The following is a 21,629-nucleotide window of genomic DNA, read 5'->3' as shown; positions in this document are numbered from 1 at the left end:
CTACTAATATTAATTCGCAGAAACGTTGTCATGAAAAAAAGAACGCTACACGTGTTCCCTTCGAGGTAATCCGCTGATGGCGTCCATTTGTGAGATCGATTTGAAAGGAATTAATTCCTGAATCATTCAAACGAGAATCCGGAAGACGTCGAAAAAGAAACGCAAGTGAAACGTTGCGCGGATCTCGTGGGAGAAAGAGAGTGAAAGAGAGAAAGAGAGGAGCAAAATATAAATAACTTGGTTTCTCGTCTCCTTCTTTCTTAAGAACGTTCCCTTAACGACTTCCAATGATTCAAGTGCATGAGTATGTGAGAGAGTAAACGTGATTGCGAGCGTAAACAACCGTGAATAATGGTCCATAAGCACGTCAAACATTTTCCTGTGACCTTCCTATTATTTATCGTTTCTCACGGTATATTTTTCGGTATATTTTGACATTGTGGAATGAAGGTCGATTATATGTATACATATGTAGATTTCAAGAATTAAAAGGATGATTTTTGTGTGAAATCTCACAGGAATTAATTGTTATGTCTTTACCAACACGAGATTGTTTTTCAACGATTACTATCACAATTATTATCTTTTTTTTTCGGAAATCGAGTAAACGTTAATTCTTACGAACAAAGAATTTTATTAAAGGTGACATGTTAACTTTGTAATGACGTAATCAAATTCCGCTGTATATCAAAGATATGTCTATGATATATCAAAGATTCGTCTATTTAATGCTTTAGTGCTTTGGTTCGTTAAAAGATATTAAAAAGAAAAACAAAATTCGTGAAGATATAGAGAGCATATAGATTGTAATATTAATGTAGTAATTGATAATTCTGAGTATGATACTATTAATTACATCAACATTACCATTATTCAGCGAAAGAAATCGATTTGATCGATAGATATGTTATTCTTTGAAAATGACAGCGAGTATTATGTTCGAGAAACAAAAAAATGATTATCGATGGTATCCTTGAATAAAGAATAAAAAAACTTATTTCCTGCATAATGTAAAATTGTTTCGTTTCTTTATGGTCCGATGTAATGTGCGTCAAATTAATGAAATCCGTCTTACGCAGCGTTATTATATCGTGAGCGGTGACTCTAGCCATCAGAAACGCCCACAAACGAGCGAGTGTCTCCTTTTCAAGTTGACCGCAGCCTTTTTACAAGCGATGCAATTTTCTAAAAGGTTCCTTTCCCTTCGCACAGTCCGATCGTATACGCGGGCGCGTCGTGCCGACGCAATTGCACCAGATTGCCTGGAGCCATAGAAATGATCGACGCACTGTATTTTTTTTTCTAACATTTGTGCTCGAGCTTTTGTCGCGTGTAACTTTCTTTTGCTACTTTCCAATTATTACACGACAAGCATCATCCTTCGTTAAACAATTTCAAGGTAAATTAAGTTAATTCAGCGTTTTGAAATTTATATCCATTAGATTTTTTTATTTATATTATAATATTGATTGGAATTATATTCATTATTTTCCATATATCGACATATAAACTTGATACTTCTCTTCATTTTCGTGTTAAAATGAATATATATATATGTATATAAACTACAGCTTTATGTTATCTTATATTGAACGTTGCTCTCTACATTATTAATAATTGTTTTATATTACTAATTAAAATTGTAATATAAAACAATTATGTACTATTTATAAATTCAATATTCAATGCATATTCTGTTGTTCACTGGTCAATAAGAAAGACGAGTCATCAAATTTACAGTTACTTCACGATTCGAATAATTCGATAATATATCAGAGGTCACTCACTATTGTTACATCATTGTCCATAAAAAGATTTCGTTGTACCGGAAAGACGGTGGACCAACGTTACTTCAATCTCGAATTGCCCGACCAATGCAATCGTAACTTTTTTCCCCTTTTCTTTGATTAACGATCAACCGGCGCTCACTTTGTTGCTTATTCTCGAAAGTGACGTAATCCGCATAAAGATCTGTGCTAGTCACAAAACGTATGAAAGCAATCTCCGGATTGCCAAGTAACGACCTTATCGATCAGATGATTCACGCCTCCGTATCCATCTTTGCTGTTTGCTTTCAGCGAGCGAGTTCACGAGATTTTCATTGAGAAATCTAGTATCCTGAATGTCCTATCGTCTCAATGATCTTCATCTTAAATTTTAGACCGTCCCGAACGGACTGAAATCGTTCTCACGTTCGGCGATGGCTGGATTATAGCGCCGATCACTTTTCAACGAGGACAGATGTCAAATGATAAAACAAACTCTCTATTTTTTCTAGATTCGCCTCGTACTCGATCCATAATTCTCTAACATGGTCGAACTTATATTAACCAGGCGTGACACGAATGTCCGTAACCACTTATAAGTAGTAATACTCAGTACAGATCGGTCATAGAATTAATCACCTCTTTCTGTTTTATCGATATTTTGAAACGTATAACTTTGAGGAGATTGTTTTTTTAGTTATTTCTGATTGCATTATGAAAATATGTACATATATATAATTGATAAAAATATGAACAAGAACATATATCTACGTACATAAATAAATAATCGAGCATCATAAATAAATGGGTCTTATTTCGATCATATATATATATGTACATATATTTAATTGTATAATTAAATATATAATTTATGAGTCTTATCATCGGAAACTTTTGAAGACGTCGTCATTGTTAGATCCGTTTTGAAAGGACGTTAATAATCTCGTCGCGATTATTATTAATGCGGATGTAAAAGAGAACGTCTTACGTTAGATACTTTGTGATTTCCGTTTATTATAATTGTGTCATTATCGAAACATGAAATCCTTTTTCCACATATGATACCGAACGAAATCCTTTGATGACGTAACAATACTCGAGAAAGGATCCGTGGTCAGAGCCTGCGATCCTACCTCATTTACATACGTCAATGATTAATCCGAGGATAGTTAACGCATCTCGTGAAGAGATACTGGTGAGACGAGTAAACACGTGTCGCATTATGGGAAAGAAGATTCGTAGTTAACTGCAGTTAGATACGATCCGTCGTGCCGCGTAGGTCCGATCGTACAGGTACGATTCTCGATCTATTCTCGATCTATCGTAGAAATCTTTATTAATTCTTGATTAATTTTATTAACACTACATTTGTTTCTTCCTTCATCTATTTTCTATTTCAATCTTTTCCTTGATTGTAAACTTTTTTCTTTCTATGATGGAATTTATTAAACGTTAAAAAAGTGCATAAAAACAGATCTAGATAGTGATAATGGAACGTTATACTTCCTCTGGCTAATGACATCCTCATTTTTTATTGTTTTATTTTCTCTTCTCACCGACTTTAATCAAATAACTTCACATTTGTACGTTGAAACAAGGATCTCGCGTGTTGCTGAAAATATCATTGGTGTGATGTTTAACGAGCCGGTTATTCATTTGTGCCTGGTTAAATCGATGGCGTTTGTACATAGACTAGCGCCCAATTAAATATCCCTTCTCTCATCGTGAAAGTGTCGTTTCTTGATTATCTTCGATCATCTTTAAATCGCTTTATCCTTAGAAGTTCATGATATATCTTGTCGCAAAGTTATGATACTTACAATTAGTAACGTAAAAAAATAAGAAAAGAAAAGAAAAGAACAAGTATCGATCGAATGCATAGCTTGATGATCCTTATCGAGGATCGGGGTCAATCATTTTTTTTTTTACCATTAAAAGTGAAAGTCATAATCTTGTTTGTCATGCTCAATCTTCAATGGTATTTTATAAATCCAAAGACTTGGTATTCTCTTAAACATACTTATAGTTTTAACACCTTATTACCTTCTTTGGTTACTACTTAACGTGAGTAAACACTTACTGTGTAATATATCGGTTTCTTTCCAACGATCATGATCTTGACAATATCCGATTGTGGTCAATAAGCCAACAACATACTTCCATAATGATCTAAATTTCTTGGAATAAGTAAGATATACTTGATGTAATGATATAAAAACAATTTTTGTTGCATTCACCTATATTTCCTTTACAAAATCAAATTTAAGAAAATCCTATGCTCATTTATGATCTTTATTCGTTCGTTTTATTTCTTTCTCAAAAAGAAGAAGAAAAAAAGGAGAAGCATATTTTTACATAGATATCACTAGGATAATCAAGATTCGTAAATTTGCTAGACATGTCTTTTTTCGAATAGTAGTGAAACTTTTTAATAATAAAAAAAAAAAAAAATCTTAATATACTCAAACTTAGTGAATCAGAAATCTTTTAACGTAACGATCGTATGAGTGATCCTATTTTTAACTGAGAGAAGCGTACGTACATGTATGTAACACGGAAAGTGTCTCGATCTGGGCCAGTCCGGTACCCCACCTCGTGATCTTGTGATCTGCTGGTCCCGTTGGCCTCTGCTCGGCTTCTCTCTCTCTCTCTCTCTCTCTCTCTCTCTCTCTCTCTCTCTCTCTCTCTCTCTCTCTCCTCTCGATTCTCCCTGAACCGATTCTGTTGGTCCTCCATTGCTTCCATCCGCACGGATCGGTAGGGTTTACTAAGAGAGCACGAGTCCTCCGAGGGTTCAGTACGAAACGCGCGCTCGAACTCGAAGGAACCCTCGCCTTTGAGATTCCTCGTCTTCGAGGAGATTTAAACGAACGAAAAATAAAAAATAGATAAATATATAAAAGACAAAAAAAAATATAGAAAAGAAAATTTTTCCGATTAATCTTTACGATTAAATTTACATGCTGATCGTTTTTCGATCTCGATGATTACATCGATAACGAGATTACGAGTGTTGTTGCTTCAATTTCCAGCATTGACTTGAAGACCCCAAGGATTGGTGAAAGTAACAAAAGTAAAAATGGGTCCTGCGATCGACAGGATGGTTCCAGGATTGATTCTACTAGTCATCCTTTCTTTTACATCTGTGTGTCTTGGATCTGGATCTAATACGAGTAAGTTTTTTTTTCATTTTCATTATTGTCTTCTTTTTTTTTCTTTCAATTATTCGATGATAGCAATTAATGCAGTTATTATAAGAAGATCATTGTTATGATCAATAAAAAAATTTTTAATCGATGCAAAAATATGTAGAGCACATTGATTATTTCGAAAGAAAAAATTTCACGTCGAGTTGATTAAAAATTTCTAATTGGTCTTCGAGTAACTGTAAAAGAAACGCATTTTTTTAAAGTAGACTTTCAATGACTTTCCTGTCATTGTTTTCTTGTGCGAGATCGATGAATGGAACGACTCTCTAAATAGGATCTTAAAGAGAATGCCGACAAGAAGATCCAAAACCAGATTCTTTACTATAATCGTTTACCCACGACGATCAATCGTATTGATCTTTGAGGTTAAATTACGCCATCGACAACTGGAGCATGCTGTCTGACACAAGGACGATACCATTTACGTAATCGACGCGTTTGCGATGGTCGGTGTCCATTAAGGAAACCAATAACGTCAACGAAAGCGAAAAACTTTTGCGCTATTAAAAGAGAAAAAAAAGAACGAACATCAAAACAATTTTTTAAAACCAACAAAAATAAAGTGATCAAAAAACAATTAGAATTATTTAACACTTTTATATGTAACACGAAGCTATATAAATTTTTTCTATCGATTCTAAACAAATTTAAAAAAAAAAGAAGAAGAAATTCTTTTCATCCGTTAAAATTTCTCCAATCTCATTTATTATTCATTCTCCTTTTATTCTAAAATTCGACTTTTAAAATAAACTTTCGACCATTCGAAAAATTCAATTTTCATATAAAACATCAAAGTACTCAAAATAGTCGAAAAGAAATCGAAATGAGAAAGGGTCGATTAGTCACTTTCTTTTTAACTACGAAGATCAGGTGCCACCACTGCACGCGTCGTTACAGTGATTCGAAGAGAAAGAATCACCAGTAAAAAGAACTTTCTCTCAGGAGAATGATTTATCCGTCTATCTTATTGATCGAGCAACGCGAGATCGCTTCACCGTTAACAACCTAACGACGTATTGTATTGCTTATTTAATAAAGAATCTCTTTTCGCGCCATTAACCGTCCGTTTATGATAAATCGGAGATCGTTACATTGAAGACGTAACTATCAAGCGTGGATTCATTGTTTACAACGTTTTTCAAAAAAAAAAAGGTTAAAAATTCTAGATTACGAGAACTTTGTTGTTTTTTTCGTGCTACCTTTCGATCTGAAAATTTTTATCTTTTCTCTACGTTTGATAAAATCCATGATATGTCCATCTAAGGAAAATTCTAAGATTATAATTAACAGTTGGATCATGTAAATCGTTATGTCTTCGCAAAATCAACATATCCGGCAACAAGAGTTAATAATAATGGCAAATGTGTCTACGTACCAATCAATACGCACTTCATACGAGCGTTTCTCTCTTCTTCTTTTTTTTTTTTTTACCTTTTATTGACTATTTTTCCCCATCTTTACATAGTCCATGTTCTACAACAGGTTTGCGAGTCTATGTAAATGACCATTATAGACGCTTCTTCTCGTATAGTGCAATCGTCGATGATGTCAACGATAGCGAAACGTACCTGACGGATACCTTTGAAATCGTTTCTTTTGTCGCTCGCGTAAAATTGATATGTGACAATAGAAAAGATGAGAATGAACGTTTTTAGTCGTTCGTTCGTTCATGTTTATTATTAGGATAAAAGTAATGGCAATTAAAATGTAAATGTAATTTTTACGAGGAAAAAAGAAAAATAATAAATTTATATCTCTTTTTTTCAGAATGTCCAACAGAAAAAACTTCACCAGGCAAAGAAGTGATTTGCTATACTTTCAAAGCAAACGTAAATCTATTCAGTGATTCGATTTGTCGGTGCACCACTTTGGTATATCAAGGACACGATATACGAAATCTTTCTGTTTCGAGTAAGTCTTTGAAAAATGAAATATCCCAAAATTCTATTATCACAAGTACAATTTAACGTTATCGAAGTACTATAAAACTACTTACGTGCATCGAACCAAACGACAAATCGATTACTCATCGAGAAGCTTGCGAAATTCAATGACCAGACACCCACGTTCGCAGGAAACACCGTAATGGTAACATGACTCATTAGCTCGATATAGTTTTCAGTAAATCGATTGTCCGTTTTCGCGAAACGACGCGTTCCCATTAAATAGATAAAGGACAAGAAGAACAGAACCCTTTTAGGTTCAAAGTTCGAATTTGCTAATGGTAATTGTGATCGATGGATCGACTAACTCTACTGAATCGTCTCAAATAGATCGAAGAAAAAAATAAGATGACGAAACAAATGAGAAAAAGAAAAATGTTACTAGAAATTCTTGCTCCACGAAAGGTAGCGTAAGTGTACTACAAGTTGACATTAATGTTACGCTATGCGACTTCGAGGAATTGCATAAACGATACAGCCGCAATTGAAACCACCGGGCGGTCGCGTCCTTGCACTTGCAACAAGATATTGCTTAGGATACACATTGCTAACCTTTATATTTCTATATTTATTTCTCGTGCTCCTTCACAAGATATATATTTACTCTCAAACACGTTCACGTCGTTTGTTATCTTTGAAATGAGATGGATCGGCGTTTAATTTCCGTCGTGGCATAATTCATCGCGAGGACACGTAAAGCATCCTTCCCCCTCCCCTCTCACTCTCTCTCTCTCTCTCTCTCTCTCTCTCTCTCTCTCTATATATATATATATATATATATATATATATATATATATATAGACACACATACATACAAACATTTTATAAATATTATATTTTCAACGAATATGACATGATGACGTGACGTTAGACCGCTGGGATCGCAAGACGTCGTCTCGTGTTTCTCGACACGCGTGGTTTAGCAATATCCCACAAAGAATCTCTGACATAATTCTATCTTCTCATCTGATGAACCTTTTTTTCTCCCTCCCTCCCCCTTTGTCTCTCCATCTACCTTTCTTTCTTTTGATACAGTCTACATAACATTTCATAGATGCATGCAACTGCAAATCGCTATGACGATACTTGTCGTCATAAATAAGTTCTCATATTTTTATAAAATCGGAAGAAATTGGGTTAATATCGTCGGCGAAGGACAATTCTCATATTATGCAAAATCGCCGAAATTGTTGACAATATTAATAGGTATTCGTTTATGTGATGTAAGCGTCTTATGAGAAAAGGCGATATTTTTAGGCTTTATGATGGAACGGAAACTGACGAAGGTAAAGTAGCTACCTATAGTAGCATACCTTACGAATAAAAAAATAAAAAAAAAAAACGAAGAGAGAGGTAGATAGAGGACTAAATAAGAGACACTAAAGGATACGAGATTATGCGAACATGAGAATAAACCAGAAGAAACCTTAAAAATGTAGAAACAAGCTTCTCTAAGAATGTTCTTGGAAAGGTAAAAGATATAAGAAAAAAATTTTTCTGGGCTAAGGAGACATTCGATCAGGAAAATATTGAGACATGTAGGTGCGAAATATTATTACAAGGGCGTAGCTAATTAAATATTTGAAACCTCGAAAGTGCTCTCATTTTTTGTGTCACATGGTTCGGATAAAAAAGTATTACTTTCTCTGTCCGGTCCAATCGAAGCCATAGCAATATAACGGTAATATAAATGTAATGTCTATATACGCACGATGAGTAATTGAGGTGGCTTACGAGTAAGCCGGTTACATTTCAGAAGAATAGGATTATGAAAATTACAATAAGCTTTTTTGTAACTTAAGTAACTTCATGAATGATCACTACGATGATGTAACTACATTGCGAACTTCGACGCATCGCATTATTGCAACATTGAAGAAATATAAATCTTTATTCGTCATCCGCTTAATTTTCTTGACGAGTTTTGCTATAGCCCTAGGTATTTTTTAATTCAATGATTTAATTAAATCTGTCCTGATGGGTGTATAGATGTTTTCAGCATTGAAAATGAAAATGAAGTAATTATCTTGCAGATCAAATTAATTTTTTGACGCGAAACAAAATTCATTTGGAAGTATTAACAATTATTTTAAGATTTTATAATAAGATTTATAATAATAGTGATTATATAAAGATGATTAACGAAAGTTCGAAGGAAGCTTATAATTATCAATTGATTCCGGTACTTTCGACTTCCGTTGAAAGGAGATTGTACGAAATGTGAACGTGGACCGTGTAAAAATCGCGATAAGAGAATCCACTTTCTTCTTTCTACATTCCTCTCGACTTTGCGACGAGAAAATAATCACGATCTTCCACGATCTAATGGTCTACCTTGAGATTACCAATGTATGCAATTAGTCGACCATACGATCTTTATTATTATAATGTGAACTATGCGGAGAATTTTTTTTTTTAAATCGCACGACGTTAATATTCACATACCCGTTTAACGAACGATACTTTTTACAAGATAAATTTTATTTTCAGTAATTAACACGAAAGAGATGATATTGAAAGTATGAATCCGTAGTAGAAAATGTTAATTTTATTTCGTGTTACTCCTTGATCGATCGAGAAGATTAGTCGCGAAGACGCACTCGAACAATATACTAATGTACTTCGATGACATTTTCTAATAGGTGTCATGACTTCTACGTGTCCTTGCTTATCTCGACAAGTAACGTACGCGTATTTAGACTGACGTCATTAATCGACGATAGATCGTACCTGTCCGTTAGGTTTTTTTCTTTTTAATTATCATCGTATATTTAATAGAATTATTAAGTAAAATTAAAAAATTCATACCGAGCTTCCACTTAATTAACAGACATTAATTTTCAATATTTTCTAGATTTTCAAGAATTTAGCGAAGAGCTAAAAGAAATGAACCCACCTCTCCAATTTGTCATTTCCGTCAGCGATCCTGCAGGCACTCTTAAAACTTCCGGTACGAATCGTCAGACGGCTGCCACGCGTTTGGTTAACATTCTAAACGAGGTAAATATTTTCTGAGATTCTTACCGAGGATTCAATAAATATCGGAAAAGGTTAAATATCTTTCCTTAGTAAGAAAAAGCTAATAAAATGATATACTAAAAAAATACTTTTATTTTTATTTGTTTCTATTACTTTCTAAGCGCGATCTAATTTATGTAATATCATCCAATCGTTTATTACTTAGTTTAAGATAATTATTAATCGCTTATGTTTGTAGAGTTAATGATAATACCTAAAGATAGATAATACATCATGCATCTTCGATGACCTTGCTTGTGAGCGTTATTTATCAATAAGAAATTTTATGAGCTCCTGTGATTAACAACCGATTCGTTATATATGTATATATAATGTTGCGTTTCTACAAACTGTGAATTTTTTGATTCACATTGTCTACTATAGAAGAAATTAATAAATGTTTACTGATAAATGATTATCGCAAACAACATTATCGACGGTATTTGAAGTGTTATCTATGTTCAAGCGTAAAATTAATGTTTCAATTATCGATTATTGAAAAACTCGACAAATAATGACAAAAATCGACAAGTAATGACGATTATCATCATTACTCTACTTTAACTTAATACTTATGATGATGAAGTAAAAATTTTAATCGAATATACTTTCCCTATTTTTTAAGGTTGATGGCGTGGAATTGAATGTCACAGCGGGTTCAAAGGAACGTCTTTATCATTTCGTCAAGAGTCTCAAAGATGAGATGGTACGAAAATCGATTGACAAAAGGATACTGATGTCCTTACCAACGAAACCAGAAGATTTGGCGAAACAGTTCGATCTAAAGAAGCTTTCAAAGTAAGAAACATATTTCTTATGAACTCGTATAATTAAGAATTTTTACAAATATAACGAAAGTAGAATTATACGAGTAAATGGCATGAAAATGTAATTTACGATTTATTTAATGTTCTAGCTAACTTTAGTACAACCTTTTGAAGAAATTATGTTAGGGAAATATAAAGGAAACAGCAGTACAAAGAAACGATTATCGAGTGTCTCGTAGATATCTTTATCCTTGTACCACTTGTAAGATTACTCGCGTACGAAGATCATTGTACTTATGTTCGCTGTTCATTTGATTGAATCATACGGATGATCTATACCACACGAAGACAGACTATTCGGAGTATTTGCTGAATATGGATGAACTTAAAGCTTATTCAAAGTAATATGCAGAATTTAAACGAAGTCGTAGCACTGTGCTATTCTTTAGAACAAGGCCATGTAGTTTCAATGACATGAATATCGGTATACATCGATCTTTTTTTTTTCCTTATTAACTCATTGTCTTTTCTAATCTAATTCCGAAATCATTTCACTATTGTAGCATCCAATAAACATCTTAAGATATACTATACTCCGGAATACGAGCATAATTATATCACTAGGAAGCATTTATTACGGCAATTGAATTAAGTGTCTGAAAGAAATGTTAGAAATGTATTTCCTATCTCTCTCACTTTCTTTCTTTTTCGAATCGTATGCAAGAACGCGTGTGAATGCACATACGTAAATTGTCAATGCAATTTAATTCAACTTTTCTCTCTCGTATCTCTAATTAGATACGTGGATCTATTTACGATCGCAACTCATTATCTAGTGGACGAAGATGAAGTCTATTATACTTTCCATCCTTCCCGTGTGATGGGTCTATTTGACATGCTCAATACGGATAGCTTAGTCGATCTGATAAGCGGATTAGGAGCACCAAAGAGAAAGCTCTTGATTTCGATGCCAGCAAGTGCTTATAGATTCAATTTGAAGAATGAGACGGAAAACGCACCAAGGTCACGTACCGAGGACAAGTATCCGACTGTCATCGATCGGAAAGAGGTAAAAACAATCAAGAATGTGATTAGCATAAAATTTAAATATACTACGGATTGTAGTGTCGTAAAATCGAGTAACAAGATTAGAAAACATTGGGCAATTTATTTTCAGTTTTGCGAATCGATGGATGATGGGGAATGGACGATAGAAAGAGATGAGGATCTTACAGCACCATACGCTTTCAAAAACAAAACATGGATCGCTTTTGAGGACAAAATTTCTGCGGGCATTAAAGTATAGTGAAGTGAAGTCTGTCTTCCTTCTCTCTCCTTTCTTGATATTATATAATCAATTTTTTTACAGGGAAAATATGTAATTCTACGTGAACTCGCCGGTTTGGGCATTTGGGAGATTGAAAACGATTTAAAAAGTAATTGTGGAAAAGCAATCACTCATGATGTCCATCATTCTTTCACGAATTTTAAAAGGAAGTCGCGGCACGCTGTGCTTACTTCGTTGGAAGATGATCTTCATGTAAATATATTATACCTCATGATAAAAATAAGTTTTTCCTTGAAAAATTTGTTTGTTGATCATTTGATACTTATTGTCAATCTGTTATACCTCTTCGATTTTTAGCAAGCAATGATTACTTACCCAAATAAAGCAAAATCGTCCGGCTATAGAGTAGTCCGAGTAGTTGATACCGAAGGACATATTCGTGCAGTACGTGAAAATACACAAACTGAATTTACCTGTACAAGACAAGGTTACTTCGTGCATCCTAAAAGTTGCAACAGGTTGTGATTTTTTTCAATGATAGTAACCTAACTGACAAATGTATAAAATTATAAATTATTCCTTTTTTTCTTGTAGATTTTATCGATGCGTCAAATTCAATCAAGAAATAGAGAATTACTCGGTTTTCGAATTTGATTGTCCAGCTGGATTGGCATTCGACGAGCGTACGGAAGTTTGTGTTTGGCCAGGATCTTTGTCTCAAGGATCTCCATGTCCTGGAAGTAGCGAAGTCGCACCTGCTCCTCAAGTTAGATTCCAATGTCCTCCTGAACCAGGATACTATGTCGACCCACGAAATTGCCGTTGGTTCTTCGCCTGCATGGATTTAGGTATAACACATCGTTTGTATTTTTATTAAACAACACTGGTTATATACTTACGCAAGAACCTTATAATAGGTGGACCAGAAATGATGGCTTTCGAATTTCGTTGTCCGTATGACTTGGTCTTCGATCAGGACAAATTAGTTTGCGAGTGGCCTTGGTTGGTACCTAGTTGCTCCAATTCTGGATCGGGCTATACAAGAAGCGAATATGATATTCATATTAATAGTGGATCATCTACTCAAGGTGCGGGTAGATTTGTTACCGCTGGAATACCCGATGGATTTTCAGGAACAACTGGAGGAAGTTATTATGAAACCAGTGCTGGTGGATACACGGGTTCGTCCGGCACACGATTTACTGGTTCATCCGTTGGGCAAATAGACCTTGGACAATCAAGCTTGAATACAGATCACTCAGTAGCAACTGGAGGATATTCGACTGGATCAGGATATACTAGTGGTACTACAGGATATGGATCAATCACTGGTTCACATGGAATTAGTGGACAATACACAGGAAGTGTATCCGGTGGATATAAAGGTTCAACAAGCACAGGATACATTGGAATTCAGACAGATTCTAATGAATCTGGATATTCAGGATCATCAGGATCGTTAAGTAATGTTCATCAGGGTTCTACGACTGGATTCCATGCAGGATTAGGATATACGGAAAGTAGTTTATCGGGCCCTACAACGTATTCACAATCCCGTGATCATATATCTCTTGGTTCGCAATATTCGCAAGGAACGAGTGGTCTATACCGAGGTTCTAGTAGTACGATTCATGGTGGTAATTCTGTGGGATCAACTAGTGGTGGATATACCATATCGAACGGTGGATTATCAGGTTCCCAATATACTGGAAATTCTGTAACAGATAATGGATATTTTGGATCGGCTGATACTAGTTATAAAGGAGGATCTGGAAGAATTGATTCTAGTTTAGGATATACGGAATCGATAAGTTTGAATACACAAGGTTTTACCGAACAGAAAGGATCTGGTTATTCCGATAGCACATTGTATTCGGGAATAACTAAAGAAACAGGAGGGCAAGGAAAATATACAGGATTATCTGGAAGCGGGTATACTGATTCTTCAAATACAGGATATACTCAAAGTTCTTCTATTTCTGGATCTTCAGCTGAAAATGGACATACTGGAATCGGACAGACTGAAGTAATTGATTACTCAGGATCAACAGGATCCGAATATACGGGATCCAGATATACAGGAACAGATTTTTCAACGAAAACAAAATATACAGATTCATTTGGTACGAGCCACTCAAGAGATTCTAACAATGTATTTACAGGATCAACATCGATAGGTTCAAATTATCTTGGGAAATCGACAGTAGGCGAAAAAGTTGTACCAGGAGTATTACAAGGTGGGGATTATGGTACGATGTCCACATTGATACGAGGCCATACAGGTAGCAGTTCCCAATATTATGGAAATTCTAAAGATTACGAATTACCTAGTTATACTATACCAGTGCAAATTATACCGGATGAAATACCGTATTATAAAAATGATGTCACAGGTAGTAATTCAGTAAAAGGCATTGGTGAAACCCTGAATGATGGAAAAGTTGATTCTGGTTCTACATCATCAATATTTACAAATTATCCAGGTCAAACGGGTACATACATTACTCATCACACAGTATCTCCTGGTCCTATATATTCTAGCCAATCTGGAATCAAAACAAGTCATAGCAGCGATACTGGAGTAACAAGCACTTTTGATAAAAATGGATTTAGAGGAAGTAATTTGAATATTACATTAACGCTTGATAGAACTTCTCCTACGCCTGGAACATTTTATCAACATCCTGGTTATTCTAATGGTTATAATATTGGACAAGCAAGCACTGGCACTATCGTTACCGGTACTAATATCGAAGGAGCCATAGTCACCGACGACTCCTCTTCTGGATCTCTTATTACTCAAGGAGATATATCTGGATCAATATTAACAGGATCAGCACAACAAGGTACTGTTATAACTGGAAGTAGTCAACCAGGGTATGTAAAATCACAAACTGGTACTCCTGGTTATGTTGTAAGTGATGGAGTTAAAACTGTCTATTCTGGATCAGCTAGTCCAGGTACTTTGTTGCACGGATCCGTTTCTCCAGGCGTTTCATTAAGTGGTACCTCTGTTTCTGGTACAATCTTACATGGACAGAGTAGCCCAGGTATTCACTTAACTGGTCAAACTTCTAGCGGTGTTGTAGTAGGTGGAACTGTTCAAGAAGGTACTACTGTTGGGGACTCCATAGGAAGTCATTATTATACTGATACTGGATCATCAGTTTATAGCGGTAGTAGAGGTTCGGCAAATGTAGGATTGGTGACCCCTTCCATCGCTGAAAGTACAAGTTATAAAACAAATGAATATCATGATAACGGGGGTCGTGGTACCATCACATTCAATAACGGTCTTGTTACCACTAAGTATACTGAAAGTGATCTTACAGATTACAGAACATCGATCGGTACACTTCCTGATAATTTTGTACCTGGAGGTAAATTGCATGAAGTTCAAAGTGAGATAAGTTCCCCAGGATATTCTTCTATAAAAACTAATACATTCACTCAAGGCGGATTTACAAAAACAGGACCGACTAAGACAGGTTATGTAACTGCAAGCTTAGGTGGTAAAGGATCTTATGTTGCCAGTACTGGCCGACGACCTACAACGAATTATGATAAAATTGGAGAAAACGCTTTCGAAGGAAATGTTGCCGGTTACACGAAAACGTCCAAGATCTTTTCGAATGTAGGTACATCAACTGAAACACCAGATGCTACATACGTCGACACGTCCAAAATCACTTTAGGTCCAGCTATATCACATTCAGTATCAAATATTTATGAAAATACTGGTGGAACACAATCTTCTACGTTAGCTTCAGTTTCTTCCACAAGTGGCAGAGTGCCTTATACAGTAACGACACCTTCTTACCTCAACGTTGGAATTTATCAAACACCAACGATTGTAGATTCTACAGGAGTAACACCTATATCGACTGTAGTGAACACGTACAACAAACCAGGCTTCGTGCCTGGACAAGTTTCATCAGGATTTCTTGAACATAAACAATCAACACCTACAGTGTCCTCAGGAGTTTACAGTACTGGTCCAATTGAAAACTACAGGACAACAGTTTTCGAAGCAGCTAAAATCCCAGTATCCGTATCTACGATTCAACCAATGTTCGATAATAATTACAAAACTACCATTTCTCCAACGTCTATCCCAGTGAGCTTGACCGGCGACACTTACACTTATAAGGATAGTCGCTTCAACACTGGATCTCTTTCCACGCATGCACAATCTGCCCTTAAAACCGGGGTTTCCTTCCAATCAACTGGTTTATATAATCAAACGGATCACATTTCTATTACCACTTCTTTACCTTCAGCCTCTATATCTTCTGGATATGTTCCTGGAAAGTCAAAGCCATCAACAATATTTGGAACATACAAACAGCCGACTGTAACAACATTACGACCAGAGGTAAAATTTTATGCTCGATTTACATTTGTATTTTTCTTGATAATTTCACGCGATTCGTGGAATTTATTACAATTACCTTATCATGTTATGGCACAAATCAAATGAATCCTAAATCATAAGTAATCTCATAGTGATTAATAATTGTATTGTTTTTTAGGTCCAATACGTACCTAGTAGCACTTCAGCATCTGTCTCAAATGGTTTTAATGGATATACTTATACAGAAGGTAGCATACCATTTGAAGAAAGCGTCACACCCTCAACAATAATTCCTCAACAATCCACAGGAAGTATACGTCCGCAGGTTTGATGATCTATTTAAGACTTTATTATCCTAGAAATATGAACGTTCGTGAAATATAACGAAGAAACTTTCTTTTTTCAGTACGTATCATCATCTACACCGTCTTCTGCTATCGGAGTAACCTACACGAAATCATTCTCAATACCTGATATTACTTACGATCAGACTACACCAGAATCTATTTCGATAATCGATGATACATCATCTAACCAAGATTACGCGACAAAAACGAAGACATCATTTGGATCGAGCACCACTTTTGGAGGGTCACCAACGAATTTGGATATCTCACGAGATAAAGTAAAGACTCTTGTCAATAACTACAACCGAGGAACAATCAAATATATTCCTAGTGTGTACGACACTTACACTGCAACCGATGGTACAAGTTCTACAGGATCAACTTACACTGGATCAAGCAAGAAACAATCATCCTTTTCGTCTTCTGTTGGACAAACTTACGTGGGATCAACGAGAACGCAAAGTACACCAATTGTAACGACCTACTCAGGCGGTTACATCAAAACATCATCAGTAACACCATCTTATGAAATAAGTACGAAAACAACTGCAGCTCAAAGCAAGGGCAAGGTCATTGTTAAGTGGAGCGATCTTCATCCGTTACTTCTTAGCAAACTCGGTGCAGAGTGCACTTGCAAAGCTGATCCGTTTGCAAATCTTCGTGGTCCTGGTAAGAAATTAATTGACTCTTCAAAAGGTCAAATAGATCTTGCCAATTACGATGAGTCAGATGTCTACGTTGATCTCGAAAATGATGGCTCGAGCGAATACGATTATGTCACCAATTACGACTCCTCCTCGTCAAAGCCCTTCAAGATTGAGAATAAGGCTGTTACTGAAAGTACTCAACCTTCCTCAACCTATTTACCGAGTGTATCTACCTCTATTAATCGCAGTTATATACCTGGTGTAAGATCAGGAAAGAAACTGGGACAAAGTAGCTCGAGTACCAATTCAATTGGTGCGTCAACCAACATTAATAGTTTCGTCCCAAAAAATCTTGAGGAAGCCGATGAAATTCTTGAAGGTCCCAATGATTGTGCCAGACCTGGTCTCTTCAGACATCCAAATTTCTGTAACAAGTTCTATGCTTGTCACTGGGATGAATGGAAAAAACGATTCACTCTCCATGTATTCAATTGTCCGGTGCACTTAACCTTCGACAACAACGCCGATGCCTGCAACTGGCCCAGCAAGGGACCAGCCTGCCAAGACGGCAACTTACTGGTTTAGAATATAAACTGCTTCTTCCATCGTTCGTTTTTTGCTCCTATCATCTTCTTTTTCGTCTTTTGGAATTTTAAGACCTATTGGAACGACTGTAAATCAAGAGATCACGTCTAACGTAATGGCAATCACATTTTATTGTCGTGAACCTTGTTAACTAGCTTCTAAAAAAAACTTATGCCAAGGTATTATTATTTTCATCTAATATGTACCTTCAAAAAGTTCTCTAAAAGCATACAAACAAAATGAACGAAATGAACAAAAATAGAGATAGAATTTTACAAAAATTTTTAACTGTTTAAAGATACGCTTAACACCAAAAAATTAACAAGGTATATTTATCAATTACTATTGTACATACGAATTTTCTTATTAGAGAAACAGGTCTGAAAAAGAAGAAATATACCGCCTCATTTAAATAATTTTCTACGAGGAAAATTAATCATTTCCAAGGAAAAGTATGGGCTTCATTAGTCTCAGACCATGACGTAAAAGTTAGATAACAATGAATGATCCGAAAGATTTTTCATTTTTTCGTTTCCTGTATGAGTACAAATCGAAACAAAAGATCACAAACACATGGAAGTTTCTCTCAAAATTTACTACAAGAAGCTATCTATTCCAGTTCGAGAAGAGGATGTAAAAGACAAAAGAGATCCAAGGCGAATGTAGTGGGAACACTGGCCTATCAAGTTAAAGTGAAAGTCGACTTCGTTGTGATCGTTGATCCAAATCGACGAGAGAGATCGATAAGAACGATTCCGATACGATATCCTCGTGAACAACTGTAAATAACTCCTTATATCTCTTTCCAAATTTGTATATATCTATTAGTATATGCATATATGTATATATGTATATACATATGTATGTGTATATATATATACGTGTGTGTGTGTGTGTGTATAAGGTCTTGTCTCTTTTCTTGAAAACATATGAAAAGAGTAATCTGAACGAAGGAGTTCTGGATTAATTAACGAAAGATTGAAGAGAAAAGTGACACATCGAATACTCCAAAATGTTATTAGCTTTTATAATGACTCATGTGAGTATATATTATTCGTAAGATTAATTAATTTAATTAAGGAAATTTCATTCTACGTAATTTAACAATACTGAATTTATCTTTAATCGGTAACACAATTTAACGGGGATTCGTTCGAAACGTCTGAATTACCCAAGCTTTCTTTTTTTTGTTTTTATTATTATTTTTTATTTAACTCTGTGTTCAATCCGTTCCTATTTCGTTCTATTCGCTTTGCCACGCCACAACTTTGTCGTCAATTTTATTATCTATTATTTATTTCGTTCGCTTGTCTTAATGAATAGTTTTTAAGTATGGCAAGTCAAATGCAATATCAATTTTCTTATCTATTTTTATGATGCAATTCCTTGTTTTTCCTTCTTGGCGTATTACGAATTAACCCTCTCAAATCTAATCTTTTTATTTAAAAGAAATTTTACAATGTGAAACTTATATTATATTAAGTATACTCTATAAATAAAAAATGTTAATGTTCGGATAGTTAGTAACAATTAATATTATAACGAAAAATGAAATAAGACAAAAAATACAGATATATGAATGATTAATTTTTAAATTATATTAGGGTAACCCTTAAATTTTAAAGGGTTAATGTTCTCTTAGATATTATTTCTCTTCTTTACACACTAAGTCAATGCTTCTATCGTCTATCGTGTCTGTCGTGCCATTTCACTATGGTTACCTCCTGTTAATGATTATAGAATAAATGAGAAGTTTAAAACAAAATAATTCCTTTTTTCTCTTTTTTTCTTTCGATAATTAATCCTACTCCTCGAAAATTTGTGATATAATACAATGATATAAAAAATATGTGTATTATAGGCTGTACTACTTGTTTTATTTTAAAATAAAGATCGGTTCACACATTTCAGTTCATTTTCCGTTCCAATTATCGGCCATCGTAATTTTAACATTACTGTATGCAACTTAAATTCACATATTTCAGTTTCACAATCAATCTCGTCACCGATCCGTCATATACAATATCTCTAATTTGAATTACAAAGTCGGAACAGAAACTGAGCTAAAACTGAATTGAAACGTATGAATCGACGTTTATTCTAGAATGAAAATACAATGAAAGGGATTAAATGTAAGATGTCCGACAGCCAAGTCTTCTAAAAAATAAAAAGAAACATTTAAAACAGTGCTATCTGAATGTACTATAAACTTATTGAAAATATATAAGAATATCCTATAGGGAATTCAAAATATTCTTCTAGAATCGAACGCCTATAGAAATGTTTTATATTATCGAGATCGAATCGATCGATTCGCCTTAGTTAGGTCCAAACCAATTCCCTGGATTGCTATGATGCAACAGTTATTTCCTACATGAAGAATGCAGAACGGATATAAGAAAAATTTGGCACGACTTTTCGCATGCTATCGATCTGCATACTCGAAATAATCCCGGTAATAACACCACACAACTATTGACTGTAACATCCATGAAGCTTTTCTGATTCAGGAGAAAGGAGCAAAATCTTTTTTAAATAAATATAGGCCTAAAGTTAATAACTAACGGAATAATTTCTATTAAGATATATATCCAAAAAAATATGGAAAGATAAAATAAATCATCACAGAAATAAATTTTGATTGAATTTAAATGCAGCCATTGGCTCGACAGTACTTGCGTTATTTCTCCCATATCGCAAGTAATATCGATTTCCAGGTCTCACCACTTGGAGGTTGCTGCTACGGAGACCCACGAGCTAAGACTCTACAACTAATGCCAATTATTTTAAAATCAATCATATAGAATCATTATTATTTATAATTATTTATATTATTATATTATTACATCTGTAGAGAATCATTATTATTAATAATTCATAATTATTGTAATTTGGAAAAAACAAAATCACTCGCGAAACGAATCAAAAATTTTTTTCTAATCAATCGTGATTAGACGAAAATTTATGAATCCGTTTAATATCGTCCTACCTCCCCGGTAAAGAATAGAGCCCTTCATACGGAATTCTATTCCCATTAAACTAATGTGAATGTCCATTATGCTGAAATCAAAAATAGAAAGGAGTGCATAAATATGGCTTATATATCTTATATAAAAATTATATATTTCATTAGATATTATATCATAATGAAAATATATAACATTATAAAAGATACCATCTTATTACATATAACACAACAGAAATAGTTTAATCTTTTGTAAACTTAATGATTTGCCACTATGTTTTTTGTTTGTTGCATTATATATATTATCTTATCATATATACCATATAATTCTATAGATGATTTCTTCATATGTTCTAAATAGCATAGTTACCTGTGAACATAAAACATATAAATCGTTTAAAAAATAAACAATCGAAATAATATGCGAATTTCATATAATAAATCAGCAGTCATCTGTGAACATAAAACATTGAAAACATAATATAAAAAAAAAAGAAGCAATCAACATAATATGCGAATTTCATATAACAAATCAGCATTCTGTTGTTCACAGTCACCTGTAAACATAAAACAGAAAAACATTTTATAATTAAACACGAAGTAATCGAAATAATGTGCAAATTTCATATAACAAATCACCATTCTCTTGTTCATAGTCACCTGTAAACATAAAACATCAAAAAAATTTTATATTTAAACAAAAAGCAATCATCTTCATATAAAACATCGATCATCTGCTG

The 21,629-nt window shown here is 34.4% G+C and overlaps 1 protein-coding gene across 2 annotated transcripts; it reads left to right on the top strand.

The window, feature by feature from the left end:
• Positions 1-2,973: 2,973 nt before the first annotated feature.
• Positions 2,974-19,692, top strand: LOC122628741 (mucin-17-like). Of its 2 annotated transcripts, XM_043811324.1 has the most exons (13): positions 2,974-3,059; positions 4,799-4,939; positions 6,743-6,886; positions 9,773-9,918; positions 10,562-10,734; positions 11,502-11,772; positions 11,881-12,003; positions 12,073-12,243; positions 12,349-12,509; positions 12,586-12,839; positions 12,909-16,366; positions 16,524-16,670; positions 16,752-19,692. In XM_043811324.1, exons 2-13 carry the CDS (start codon positions 4,846-4,848, stop codon positions 17,922-17,924), a joined length of 6,315 nt encoding a protein of 2,104 aa, XP_043667259.1. In that variant the 5' UTR covers positions 2,974-3,059; positions 4,799-4,845; the 3' UTR covers positions 17,925-19,692. The 2 variants fall into 2 exon arrangements, with proteins under 2 accessions (XP_043667259.1, XP_043667260.1); XM_043811325.1 differs by lacking the exon at positions 2,974-3,059 and having other exon boundaries at positions 4,458-4,939.
• The last annotated feature ends 1,937 nt before the right edge of the window (positions 19,693-21,629 follow it).

This window comes from Vespula pensylvanica, chromosome 4 (genome assembly GCF_014466175.1).
Source record: "Vespula pensylvanica isolate Volc-1 chromosome 4, ASM1446617v1, whole genome shotgun sequence".
Lineage (NCBI taxonomy): Eukaryota > Metazoa > Arthropoda > Insecta > Hymenoptera > Vespidae > Vespula > Vespula pensylvanica.
Note: the sequence above shows the minus strand (reverse complement) of the source record. Positions and strands in the feature narration are given on the sequence as shown.